The sequence below is a fragment of the Panthera pardus genome, unplaced genomic scaffold (genome assembly GCF_024362965.1).
Source record: "Panthera pardus isolate Hobbes unplaced genomic scaffold, ASM2436296v1 HiC_scaffold_24, whole genome shotgun sequence".
Lineage (NCBI taxonomy): Eukaryota > Metazoa > Chordata > Mammalia > Carnivora > Felidae > Panthera > Panthera pardus.
In genome coordinates, this window is record NW_026526810.1 from 96538297 (window position 1) to 96550548 (window position 12252).

Here is a 12252-nt window from a genome sequence, read left to right on the forward strand (position 1 = left end):
ATTTTTCCATTCTATTACAGTATCTTTTAAAATTATACAAAGACCATGAAAATCATCACCTAGTGTATGTAACAATATGTTACATTAGCATTTCAAATCAAATCAAATGCATTTACCAATTTACACATTCAATGTATTACAGGCACTTAATAAACACTTCTGGAATAAAATTAAGCATGTGGATCCAAGGAATTGTTCATTTTTTTGATTTATTATATCCTTAACAAAAATGTATATATATGATATAGTTAACTATATTGTTATTACTATTTTCATATTTCCATTCCAAGGAAAGAAAACAGAATCAGAACACTACAAGTTTTTAAAATATCTTATATACATAAACTTTTAGCAATCAAAACTTTTAAATTACATACCACTCAGCTCCGGAACACACCAGGGACTCAATATTTTACACTAATTACACATACACAGTCAATAAATGATCCTCCACTTAAAGGCTTGTCCATTCCAAAAGTTCACTACCAGGTTGGCTTGACTGCAAAATTCAGTCTACAAAATACTTAAATATAAAACCATTATTACTCTTTAAGCATCTGCCTCTACCTCCACCACTGTACTGAGAGTGGCAGAAGCCTACTAAATCTTGGTGTAGATAAGGAGTTGATCAGCCCCAGTTCCAAACATCTATTGCTGCATAATTACCACTCCAATAAATTAGTGGCTTAAAATAACAATGATGATTATTTCTTCACAAACCTGCTATTTGGGCAGGACTCAGGAGGGGAATCTTGTCTCTGTTCCATGTCACATCTGCTGAAGCAGTTCAACTTGGCGCTAGAAGATCTACTTTCAAGCTAGCAAGTTGATGTTGACTATGGGCTAGGAGTTCAGTCAGAACTGAAAGCCTTGGCTTTCTCATTGGACTACGTGGTATGGTCACTGGGTTCTAAGAGGGGGAATCCAAATAAGGTCAAGCATATCGCCTTTTATGACCTAACCTTGGAAAGCATATAGCATCACTTCTATAGTTATAGTCCTGTCTAGATTCAAGAAGGCAACATGGACCCTACCTCTCAACGTGAGGAGTGTCGACATCTCATTATAGGATAGCAAATTGTGGTCATCCTGGAAAACACAAGTCTCCATGTCACCTTTTTGTAATTCTTCCCCTAGTGTGATCTCCTACTTCCAGGATTATTTCTTCTTAGTCTCCTTTGAAGGCTTTTCCTCCCTGACCTATTCTCAATCTAGTCCTGTTCTCAATCCACTTACCAATATTAATTTTAAGAAGCTACTACTCTTCTTTTTTTAATTTAATGTTTTTATTTATTTTTGAGACAGAGAGAGACAGAGCATGAGCAGGGGAGGAGCAGAGAGAGAGGGAGACACAGAATCTGAAGCAGGCTCCAGGCTCTGAGCTGTCAGCACAGAGCCCAACATGGGGCTTGAACCCACGGACTGTGAGATCATGACCTGAGCTGAAGTCGGATGCCCAACCGACTGAGCCAGCCTGGTGTCCCAAAAGCTACTACTCTTCTAATGGCATTCTTCTAAGCAGTTCAAACATCAATTTGTTTAATCTTAGAGATAACTCTCTAAGGTAGGTACTGTTACTATCCTCATTTTACAGATAAGAAAACAGGTACAGAAAGGTCAGGTAACTTGTCCAAGATCATAAAATAGTAAGGGATAAAGCTGAGAGATGTCATCCATTCCCAGGTCTAAACAGCCACACATAAAAGATGAAGATTCCCATAATTTGTTATCTCCACCTGTGGTGTCTTTCTGAAATACTAATTCATATTTCCAACTGCCTTCTGGACTTCTTCACCAGGATGTCTTACTAAAAACTTAAAATATATGTTTAAAAAATGAATACATGATCCCTTCCCTCTGAAAGGGTCCTTCCTATTTTCTCTGTCATAGTTAATCAATCACCAACCACCTACTTTTCTAACTTCATAAATTTGGAATTAACTCCTCAGTAATCAAAATCTTTTGATTCTTCTTCCAAAATGTCTTCCCAAATTTCCTGCTTTCTCTGTCCCCACCGAATTAGGTCAGAATGTCACCTGCCTAGACAAGAACTATGCCTGGCAGGGTATGACTTGTATTTTACCAGCTAACAATTTCTTCCTCATTGAAGGCCATTCTTCACAGTAACATTAAAATTATCTGCCTCTCCACTCCTACCCCCCTCCAACAAAAGTCATGGCAGCCCCCATAAGCATGGCCTATAAGGCTTTCTCAAAGATTCCCCCAAACTGCCTCTGTGGTCCGAATGCCTTGCTATGAACCACCATTCCACATGCCTAAAACATGCATACACAGACCCGATCTCTTCTCAACTCAATGTTTGCCTGAACACAGCTCACCTTAAAAATTAGTCACTTCTCTCTCTGCCTTGGAATGCCCTTCTTCTGCTTGAGAAGTTTCTAGTCATCTATCAATACCCAGTTTATATGTCAATACTATATGAAAGCTTTCCTAATTATGCCAGGAAGAGATTGTGTACTTGTACTACACTGTATTATCTGTTAATATATATCTCCCTGTAATACTGCAATATAACAAATACATATATATGTATATAAAATATACATATTTAAAAAAAATTTTTTTAATGTTTATTTATTTTTCTTGAGAGACACAGAGACAGAATGCAAGTGGGTTAGGGGCAGAGAGGGAGACACAGAATCTGAAGCAGGCTCCAGGCTCTGAGCTGTCAGCACGGAGCCTGATGCGGGGCTCGAACTCATGAGCTGTGAGATCATGACCTGAGCCGAAGTCTGACACTCAACCGACTGAGCCACCCAGGCGCCCCTAAAATATACATACTTTAAGAAATACACATTTTAGTCTTTGCACTTAGCTCCTGACTATAGTTTCTAAAGCCTTTGTTTTTTCCTAAGTGAAAAATGTGCTAGAGGCATCTTTTGTTCTAATATTTGGTCTTTAGCTCTGGTTCCAGATGCAGAGCTCCTAAAACCCTTGTAATTTCTTGAGTGATGTGGCTGATAGGAGCATCTGACGTAGAGCACCTAAATCTTGGAATTTCCTGGGTGTCTTTTGTTCTACTGAAGCAACAGGGCTCCTGGATGGGGGCTGGTTGCCAGAAAGATCAAGCATGATTAGAAGCCCCTCTACTCTTGAATTAACTGAGTTAATAATTGGTTATTCCTAAGTGATAAAGCCTCTATAAAAATCTTTAAAAAATCTCTAAAGTATGGGGTGCAGAGAACTTCCAGGTTGCTGAATACATCAAAGTGCTGGGAGGGTGGTACACCCAGGGAGGGAATGAAAGTGCTATGCTCTTTCCTCTATACCTTGCCACATACATCTCTTCCATCTGGTTGTTCCCAAGTCACATCCCTTGGTAATAAACTCATAATCTAGTTTGTAAACTGTTTTCCTGAGTTCTGTGAGCTGTTCTAGCAAATTATCGAATCTGAGGAGGTGGTCATGAGAACCTCTAATTTACAGCTAGTTTGTTAGAAGCACAGGTAACAACCTGGACTGCCACTGGTATCTGAAGTGGTGGCATTCCTGTGGTACTGAGCCCTTAACTTGTGAGATCTGATGCTAACTCCAAGTACACCGTGTCAGAATTGAACTGAACTGTAGAACACCCAGTCACTGTCTGCTGGAAAACTGCACTGTTGTGGGTAAAAGCTGTACACATCTGGGGTCAGAAATGAATAATTGAGACTAGTGATAGAGTGTTGAGAGAACAGAGTTCTTTTCCTTTCATTCCCCCAAGCAGGTTTTAACTCAAACCATCTTTTAACTCCAGTACTTGAAATGACTTCTGTCCTAGTACTCAATAATTGTTTGGGGAATAAACACATTTCATAAAATACACAATAATTAATTAATTGGTAGCCAGGTTCCACAAACCCTTATCTAACAGCTAATATGGCTAAAACAAGAAGCATTTCAGCAGTGAGAAGGTAAAGGAGTGGTACTTACTTGCATATCTCATGTTGACTTATATTTAGCTAGTTAACTGAACAAGAGAGATTTTTCAGTACATTTAAATAACTTTTGTAACTTGGTTTCAAAATCCAAGAAACATAAATGTGTTTGTGTGCAAAAAATGTGTTCTTGGCTATTTAAGTTCTAATCTGGAGGTCAAAACAAACATTGTTACCACAGTTAAATTACTTGACTTCAAACACAATTATCAAGATACCTACATTCACAGGAAAGAAAAAAGTCAGATTCTTAATCCTGGCATTTAGGACCTCCACAATTAAACCCCAAATTACCTTACATGCCACTCCTCTTCTTCATGCATGCTATACTCCAGCCAAAGTGGAACTCTTCCCCTTGCCTCAAGGATCTATACTTGCCTCCCTTTGTGTGTTGGCTTTTATTGTCTACTTTATTAGAAAGTCCCTCCATGCAGTTGCACAAACTCAAATCTAACAGATCCTTTATACATCATTCAAATGCCACCTCTTAATCCTTTTCCACTTCTAGAGGTAATCTTTCCATCTTCTCAACTCCTACAGCACTTTATCTTTGACACCATTTACAACTTTGTTTCAAGTGTACACAGTTATGCATCTATATTCTCTCTCCATATTTAATAATAAGGGCAAGTTCTATATGTAATTAAACATTTCCCAAAGTATGCTCCATGGAATTCACAAAATTAACAAGCAGTAGAAAATATAACAATCTTTAATATATGAAGGTATGTTGTAAACCTCTAATGAAACAAAGTATGCCCATTTCCAAAACTTATTTGGCCTTTAAACCATTTGGGTTATTTTGCAGCACATCTCATAGGATTAATATTTCTATGGCATTCCTTTTGAGACATGCAGTCTCATTAATCTTGGCATCTTCTCTTGAACTTAATAGGAACTCAACAAACATTTGTTGAATGAATGGGTAATGGACCTGGTTAACAAAGAACTCCTCCATAAAGGTAGCCTGCCCAAAAAGAAGACTCCAAGAATGACAGCAGAGAAAAACAGTAAGAGTACAATGTCCTCGGTAATGCAGTAAGAGAAGAGAGGAATATCTGTGACAACAGAAGAAGAATTTACTACCTCAGCCACTTTTTATATGCAGAGGACATAATTCATCCAAACCACACAGGAATTCCTATTTACAACGCCCATCCTGAGGTAAACATGGAGATAGAACTTTTCAGCAAATCTGTCAAAAAGGGTTGAAACTATGAAGACACATGTTATTAAAATAACTGAAACATCTATCACTAAATCATATCCTGGAGTTTTATTTTGTTGTATGAGGGTGTTTACATGATAAGAGGAAGTCTCATAGGATCAACAATAAGACTTTAAAAGGGGAGTTAACACTTTATGAAATTTCATGGATTGAAAGCATAATTTTGTATTGATTTAACCTCATCTCCAATGTGGAAAAATGAAAGCAGAAACCAGGATGCATAAAAACAAAATATCCTGACTACATTCTGACCTGTTTCCTACAGTTCTCTAGCTATGTCTAAAAAACGGGAAGAGAAAAAGACCCTCCCTAACATGTCCTACAATCTAGATCCCATGGTAGTAGCAACAGGAACCGGCAGCGATGACTGGGGTTTGTTTTTTGTTTTCCTCCTCACTCAAAAGCAGAGAAACCAACTTTTCACTGAGGGATGAAAGCTTACTCAAGAGTAGAGTCCACTGCAGGGCTGAAAAGATAAATGCATTTCTTAATCATAACTATTAACATTTAATTGTAACTTTTAACACAATATGCTTTTAATTTTGATGAAGCAAGAAGAGAAAGTCACATGAATTAAGATCTATGCGTGTGTAAGGTTGTCCTATGAACCCTGTGGCCACAGGACTAGTCTGCCATCACTGATCAGTTAAGTGAATGTTACCAGCTATACATAAGGAGTCACTCAGTTAAGTTAAATCCTAATTTGGTTTAACTACTTTACTAAATGGCATGACCCTAGAAAGCAAATATAAATATTTACTCCCCCCCCCAAATATATATATGTATTTCTCTACCTCCTCCCCTCTACCCCAGGAGGGGAAGGAGGGCAGAAATCAAATATATTTTAAAGTTAGGTGGACTCATGTGGTCAAACATTTAAAGAAAAATAGATATAAGATGGTCCAAAACACAACTGGAAACGTCAAGCAGGATTAAGTCACAGGTTAATGCCTTATGAATCATGTAACAGAATAATAGTTTTCTGTTAACAGTATTTCATGAAGTATATTAAAGATCTCAACTTCATGAACAGTTTTCTACCTTTATGAGACGTGAAAAATAAAACAAGAAACTACAGAACTATTTAGTATCTTGCCCAGGAACATACAATAAAAGCTTTTAGCAAAGGAGTGTCTTCCTGCTCCTGAATCAATCAATAAACAGATGGCACAATTATGAAATTTGAGAAGTTAATATAATCTACCTCCCAACACTTATATCTGAAAACATACAATTAATATTCCCAAATTCTCTCTTGTAATTCTCTCTCTTCACTCACAAATTGCTATTTGATTATTAGCTATTATAACAATAATAACGTTATTCCTCTCAACAAAAGCATGATCTATCCAGGAGCTGAAAGAAATCCAAAATATAGTAACAGTAACATATGAAAAGTTCCCAATTGTTGCAAAAACTGTGGCCAAATTTCAAGCCAAAACTGCTGACTCTGAAGCAGAAAAATCCAATCTTCACTTGCGGAGAAATTCTCTATTGTCAACTACAGTCGTCTCAATTATTACACTTTTGCTGTGAAAGACGAGCACACACAAAAAGGGCCTTTCCTTCCTTTTTCGTTACATCTGTTTTCACTTCTTTCACAAAGGGAGAGCCTTTATAACGTTTCATTGTTTGGTGATCCAGTTACAATTTCCTATTCTAGTCATCTCAAACACCACAGCTTCTTACATTGGATTTCACTAAATTAAATTTTAAGTTTCAGAGAGCGAAAACGCTCAAGGAAAGAAACACAATAGAATGCTCATTGTCTCAGGCACTAAGGATTCTCTAGCTAGCAGTTAGGTGGTTTTATAACACATTGAAATTCCTGGAGACCCGAACATTGATGTTTACTTTCGCTCCCCCCGCCCCCCTTCAGTCTGAAGGGCTAAGTGGGCCTTTATTGTCCTAAAAAGCATTTCAGCCTCTTCGAATGTAAGGTAAGGGGAAACTGGCAGGCACCTGAGTGCCACTCGTAACGTTCACTAATGGAATAATTTTAATGACTCAACAGCGAGAAGCCCCCAGTCGTCCCAGTCTCAGGTGGCCCCCTTAGAATATTATCTGAGGATCCAAGCGACAAGACGGGAGACTCGCCCAACCCGGGGCTCCCGGCTGCTCTCTCCGCGCCCTGAGCCAGCCTTTCCCACTTCTCATCCCCGGTACATCTTCCAACGCCCAAACCTCCGACGCTCCCCTCCAGCCCCGCGGACAAAACCAACCCTCCTCCTTTCCCATTCCGGGCTCCCTTCCCTGCCCACCTCCCCACCCAGGTCCCCAAGCCACCCCTCCCCCATTGCACGCTCCGCCCGCGCGGCCCCCAGAGCCGCCACCCCACCCCTCGCCTTTCCCACCTCTCCTCCCAGGGCCGCGCCCGCGCCTCCGCCCGCCCGCCCACCTCGCGGCCCGCACTCCGGGCCTGCCACTCCCCGGGGAGCCGCCGGGACTCACCTCGAAGAGCTCGGCCGTCGTAGCCATCCCGGCCGGCTGAGAGGCTCGCCTCGCACTGGAAGCCGTCTCCTCTTCACATGCTGCGCCTCAGCGGCGCCGCGCACAGCCCCCTGCTCGGCTCGCCAGCTCTGGCTCCCGGCCGCCGCGGGCTCCCCCACTCCCCACAGAGCCCAGGCGGGGCGGGAGGGCGGCCATGAAGCGAAGGCGCAGACGCCTGTCAGCTGCCTCCCGGCGCCGCCCGCGCCGCTCCCATTGTCACCGCCTCATACGCCGGAAGTGGAGCTGCGCGCGCCCGGTTGGCTGTCGGGAGGGGCCGGCGAGGGAAGCCGGCAGCCGGCGAACCGCAGAGAGGCTCGTCGCCTGGGCGAGTGAGGAACTGTGATCCTTGCGGGCCACCGTCCCGGAAGTGGACGGTAGAGGAAGAAAGCAGTGGGTTGGTGGGGAGGAATGTTTCTCGAGATTCTAGGTGAGGAGTCACAGAACTTTTGTGGCGTGTGTTGACAGGACGGACTCAGAGGTTTTAGTCACTTGACCAGAAGGAGCCAGCGTCTCTGCAGAGCCCGACCTGTTTGTGGTGAGGCAGAAGGTGGCTCAGGTTGAGTGAGCCCCGGGTCTTCTGGTAGAAGTCCATCTGAGAAGACCAGTCCTTTTTCCGTAGAGACCTTAGGGATCAGCTGATGCTTTAGTGGCTTAATGGCCCAGCGGGCAGTGTGGCTCATAAGCCGCGAGCCGGGAACTCCATTTTGTGGCACCGTCAGATTCTCCAGGTAAATGCAGGTCTGAATTCTCAGAGGTGTTGGATCGGAGGAATGGATGATGTATTGTAGTTTGGGGATGTGTCTTTGGTCCGCCACCTTGGGCAATTAATTTACTTAACTTCCGTTTCATCTGTTAAATGAAGATCTTAATACTACTAAATAGTGTTGTGAGAATTAAATGAGTTGATGCTTGGCACACATTAAGCATTATGTGTTCTGCAATATTGTTATTACTTTCTCTTAAAATAATTCCACCTGCTTAGGATTGAGATGGAGATGACCAAAGGAAAGAAAGGAAACTTACTGAGCACTAAACAGGTTTCACATTCTTCTTTTGTTGATAAAGATCATTCAAGGACATTTTAACTCATTCTTCCGGAAAATCTTTGCTGATCATTAAAAGACTGTTATTTTAGAAATTTTTAGAAATTTTCAGATGGATTGTTGAAGAAAATTGAAAAAGTACAAAAAATTGAACCGTATTCACTTTTTCTTAGATGGTGTGAGCTGATCTGGCCCCACTTTTAGCATTTGCCACACTTTATCAAAAGAGCTCTGTGATGAGAATTATACAATAACTCATTGTAAGATATAGGTGGCAATTCTGTGACCTATGACCTTTTATTCTCAGTGGCTATGGACGTTTCTTTCTTGCCAACATTGTTACTCTTCCCTGGGGAAAGCTCTGTAGGGAGGTAGCATAGCCCTGAATTGCAGATGAAAATGAGTGTGATTTTATTATTTTTTATTTATTTATTTATTTTTTTAATTTTTCTTTTTTTAACATTTATTTATTTTTGAGACAGAGAGAGAGCATGAACGGGGCGGGGCAGAGAGAGAGAGGGAGACACAGAATGGGAAGCAGGCTCCAGGCTCTGAGCCATCAGCCCAGAGCCCGACGCGGGGCTCGAACTCACAGACCGCGAGATCGTGACCTGAGCTGAAGTCGGACGCTTAACCGACTGAGCCACCCAGGCGCCCCCGAGTGTGATTTTAAATGAAAGTGGTTGGCAACGTGGATATGAAAAATTCCCTCCTGGCAACCTAAACATTTGTTTTGTTCCTGAGGGCATCAGAGTTATAGTTTATCATTTCCCCCTAATATACCTGGCTTACTTTGTTGTTGCTGTACCTCAAGCAAGGAGTTTTAATAGTATTCATTGGTACGGTTAATCAGCCTCACTGGTTTATCCAAGAACTTACATATTACCTTGAGTATCCTTATTTCTGCCACTCTCCTCCTCCTCACAGGTAACTCTCATATGTTTGTTGCTACCCTTTTATTTCTGTGTTTGTCTATGCATTTTTCAAATTACACAATTAAGTGTGCTATAGACTTCATTTCCTTTTTCTGCATTTGCCAGACTTCTCAGCACTATTTTAAAGAAACGTCCATGTTACTTTATGTTCATGCAGAGCAGCTCTGCCCAATAGAATTTTCTGCAGTAATGGACATGGGAAGTGTTCTAAATCTGTGCTTTTTAATATTGTAGTCACTAGCCACATGTAGCTATTGTGCTTTTGAAATGTGGCTATTGTAACTGAGGAACTCAGTCTCGTTTAATTTTAATTTAAGTTTAAATCGTCACACGTGGCTAGTGGCTCCTGTTTTGGACAGTGCAGATTAAGCCCATTGCTCTGTTGTACCCTGTGGTCTACATCCTCCATATTTTACCTATATCCTTCCCTTAATGATGATATCCTGGGTTGCTTCCAACTCAGCCATCCAGAATAGTGATGCAGTAGATAGCCTCAAAAGGTCCATAGGACATATCTTTGCTGATTTTGACTAAATATTGCCAACTGATTAGCTCCTCGGAATACTTTAACAGTCAACACTCTTCTCATCAGCAGTGAGCAAAGGTTCCTATATCTCCATTCCATCCCAACATTTATTCCAGTTTTTGCCAATATTGGTGTAAAGGATATCTTATTTTCATTTGCATTTCATTGTGTAGCAATGATTGTTAGCCCTTTGGATTTCCTCTTCTGTGGATTGCTTGTACATATCCTTTGTCCATTTTATCTTTGAGAGTTGCTGTTTGTTTTCCTGTTAATTTGCACGAGTTCATTGTGTATTCTTGACATTAGGCCTATGTCATTTCTAGCTACGATAGATATTTTCTCTCATTTGTTGTTTTCAACTTTATCCCTTGGTTAAATAGAAACCACTAATTTTATTACTATCACAGTAGTACTTTGGGGATTTTGTAGAAGTTTTTCTCTACCCTTATTTCACAAGCTATATTCTTAAATTATCTTCTCTTAACTTTATCATTTTGCTTGTCATGTTTAGAACTTTAATCCATCTTCAGGTGTGGTGTTAATAGAGGAATCCCCTTATATTTTTCTCTATTGTGTGGGCCAGTTTTCCTGCATATGTTTAGTATATTTTTTCAGTATATATATTTTTCATTGATTTCTGGGATTATTGATAGTTGATATGTCTCCCATATAAATATTGGTCTGTTTCAGTTCTATTACTTTATTTGCCTATTCTTGCACCAGTACCATACTGTATTTATATCTGTGGCTTTGTAGCTTATCTTAATATCTCACAGAGATGAGATTTTTTTTTAATGCTTATAAAAATAAGTTCCTTAAAGAAGTCATGGTTGTTTTCAGAAGATTTTTCTCAATTGTACTTAGGAATTTCAGAAGAAAAATTCAGATATGTTTGGGTGGGCTTTTCAACATCTCTGTGGAGGCAGTAAGTTTTATTGTTTTCAGTTTTCTGATTCCTTGGAACTGATGTAAGGGCTAAACATAAATGCTCCGGCATATTACCCATATATATGCCAAAGGATAATGGCTATCATTTAAGATTTTTAAAAGCAGATGACCTTTCCTGCATGTGGTTACTTTTTCCCAAAACAAAACTTGGTCTAAATTCTGATTTAGAAGTTTACTGTCCAGATACACAGTAATAGTATCAGCTTAAGTATGGCTTAGGTTGTTATTGTACTCTATGATTATAGGGCCAAGGTCTGAGTTCTATTTTAGAAAAGGTATAGAATAAATCTGAAATGATAGGTTGAGTTATCCAACAAAAATATTTATTGAGCACATATCAAGGCATTATATACACTCCCAGATTAACTTCTTATCTGTACATTCAATATTGAGATTCTTACACTTAAGAAGGACTTTAATTATCCTCTAGATAACCAGAGGATAAGACACTGGGCTAGAGTTTAGTTCAAAATTCTCAACCTTTCTTATCCAGAGAAAGAAAGAGCATTCTTTCTTATCAGAGAAAGAAAGGGCATTCTTTCTAAGCCATTACTGGAGAGCTAATTATTTTCCTTTCTCAATCAAAAAAGTGCATCAGAATATAAGTGAGTGAGGTTCATTAATATATAAATAACTTTGAATACATTCTTATTTTTCTTCTTAAAAATTATTAGTAAACATCAATAACTTATTAGTGGTATTAGTGCAAAAAAATTATTTTGGCTAAGTTTGTTCTTGATCCTTGGTGAGAATTGCTTATATATTCTTTAGCTGCCCCTTTATTTTACAAATAAGAAAATAGATTTAGGAAAGTGGGTGATTTACACAGAAGTTAATAGCCAATAAATGACTTTATTCTGGACATTAGAGTGGAGGGAAAAAGAGTAGGAAAAGTACATTTTCTTTTAAACTGTAACATATCATTCTGCAAATGAACAAAAGCATCTTCTAGTCTTTTTCCCGCCAAAAGGATAAATTAGTAACTTACTATTAAGTCTAGGACATGCAAACCATAAAAGATTATTCAGTTTTTATTATTTTTATTATCTCATAATATCTTTCAGGGCCATAGAGATAAGCAGTTTTATTACTAAAATGTTCTTATATTTTAAGGAGTTGGCAAGAAGACTCAGGGTATTTTGCT

General features: G+C 39.6%; 2 protein-coding genes across 7 annotated transcripts in view; one reads left to right on the forward strand and one right to left on the reverse strand.

The window, feature by feature from the left end:
- Positions 1-7864, reverse strand: part of EXOC5 (exocyst complex component 5) — a 61967-nt gene extending 54103 nt beyond the window's left edge. The window contains exon 1 of the mRNA XM_053889451.1: positions 7618-7864. Coding sequence (XP_053745426.1) covers positions 7618-7644 — 27 coding nt within the window. The 5' untranslated portion in view covers positions 7645-7864. The remainder of the gene's footprint in view (positions 1-7617) is intronic.
- Positions 7865-7972: 108 nt separating this feature from the next.
- The window catches only part of AP5M1 (adaptor related protein complex 5 subunit mu 1), a 29752-nt gene continuing 25472 nt past the window's right edge, over positions 7973-12252 (forward strand). For all 6 annotated transcript variants that reach the window (XR_002080648.2, XR_002080649.2, XM_019451702.2 and 3 more), the window contains exon 1: positions 7973-8384. Coding sequence is in view for 4 of the 6 variants with exons in the window: in XM_019451702.2 (XP_019307247.1) it covers positions 8311-8384 (74 nt within the window). In the remaining 2 variants the exon portion in view is untranslated. The remainder of the gene's footprint in view (positions 8385-12252) is intronic.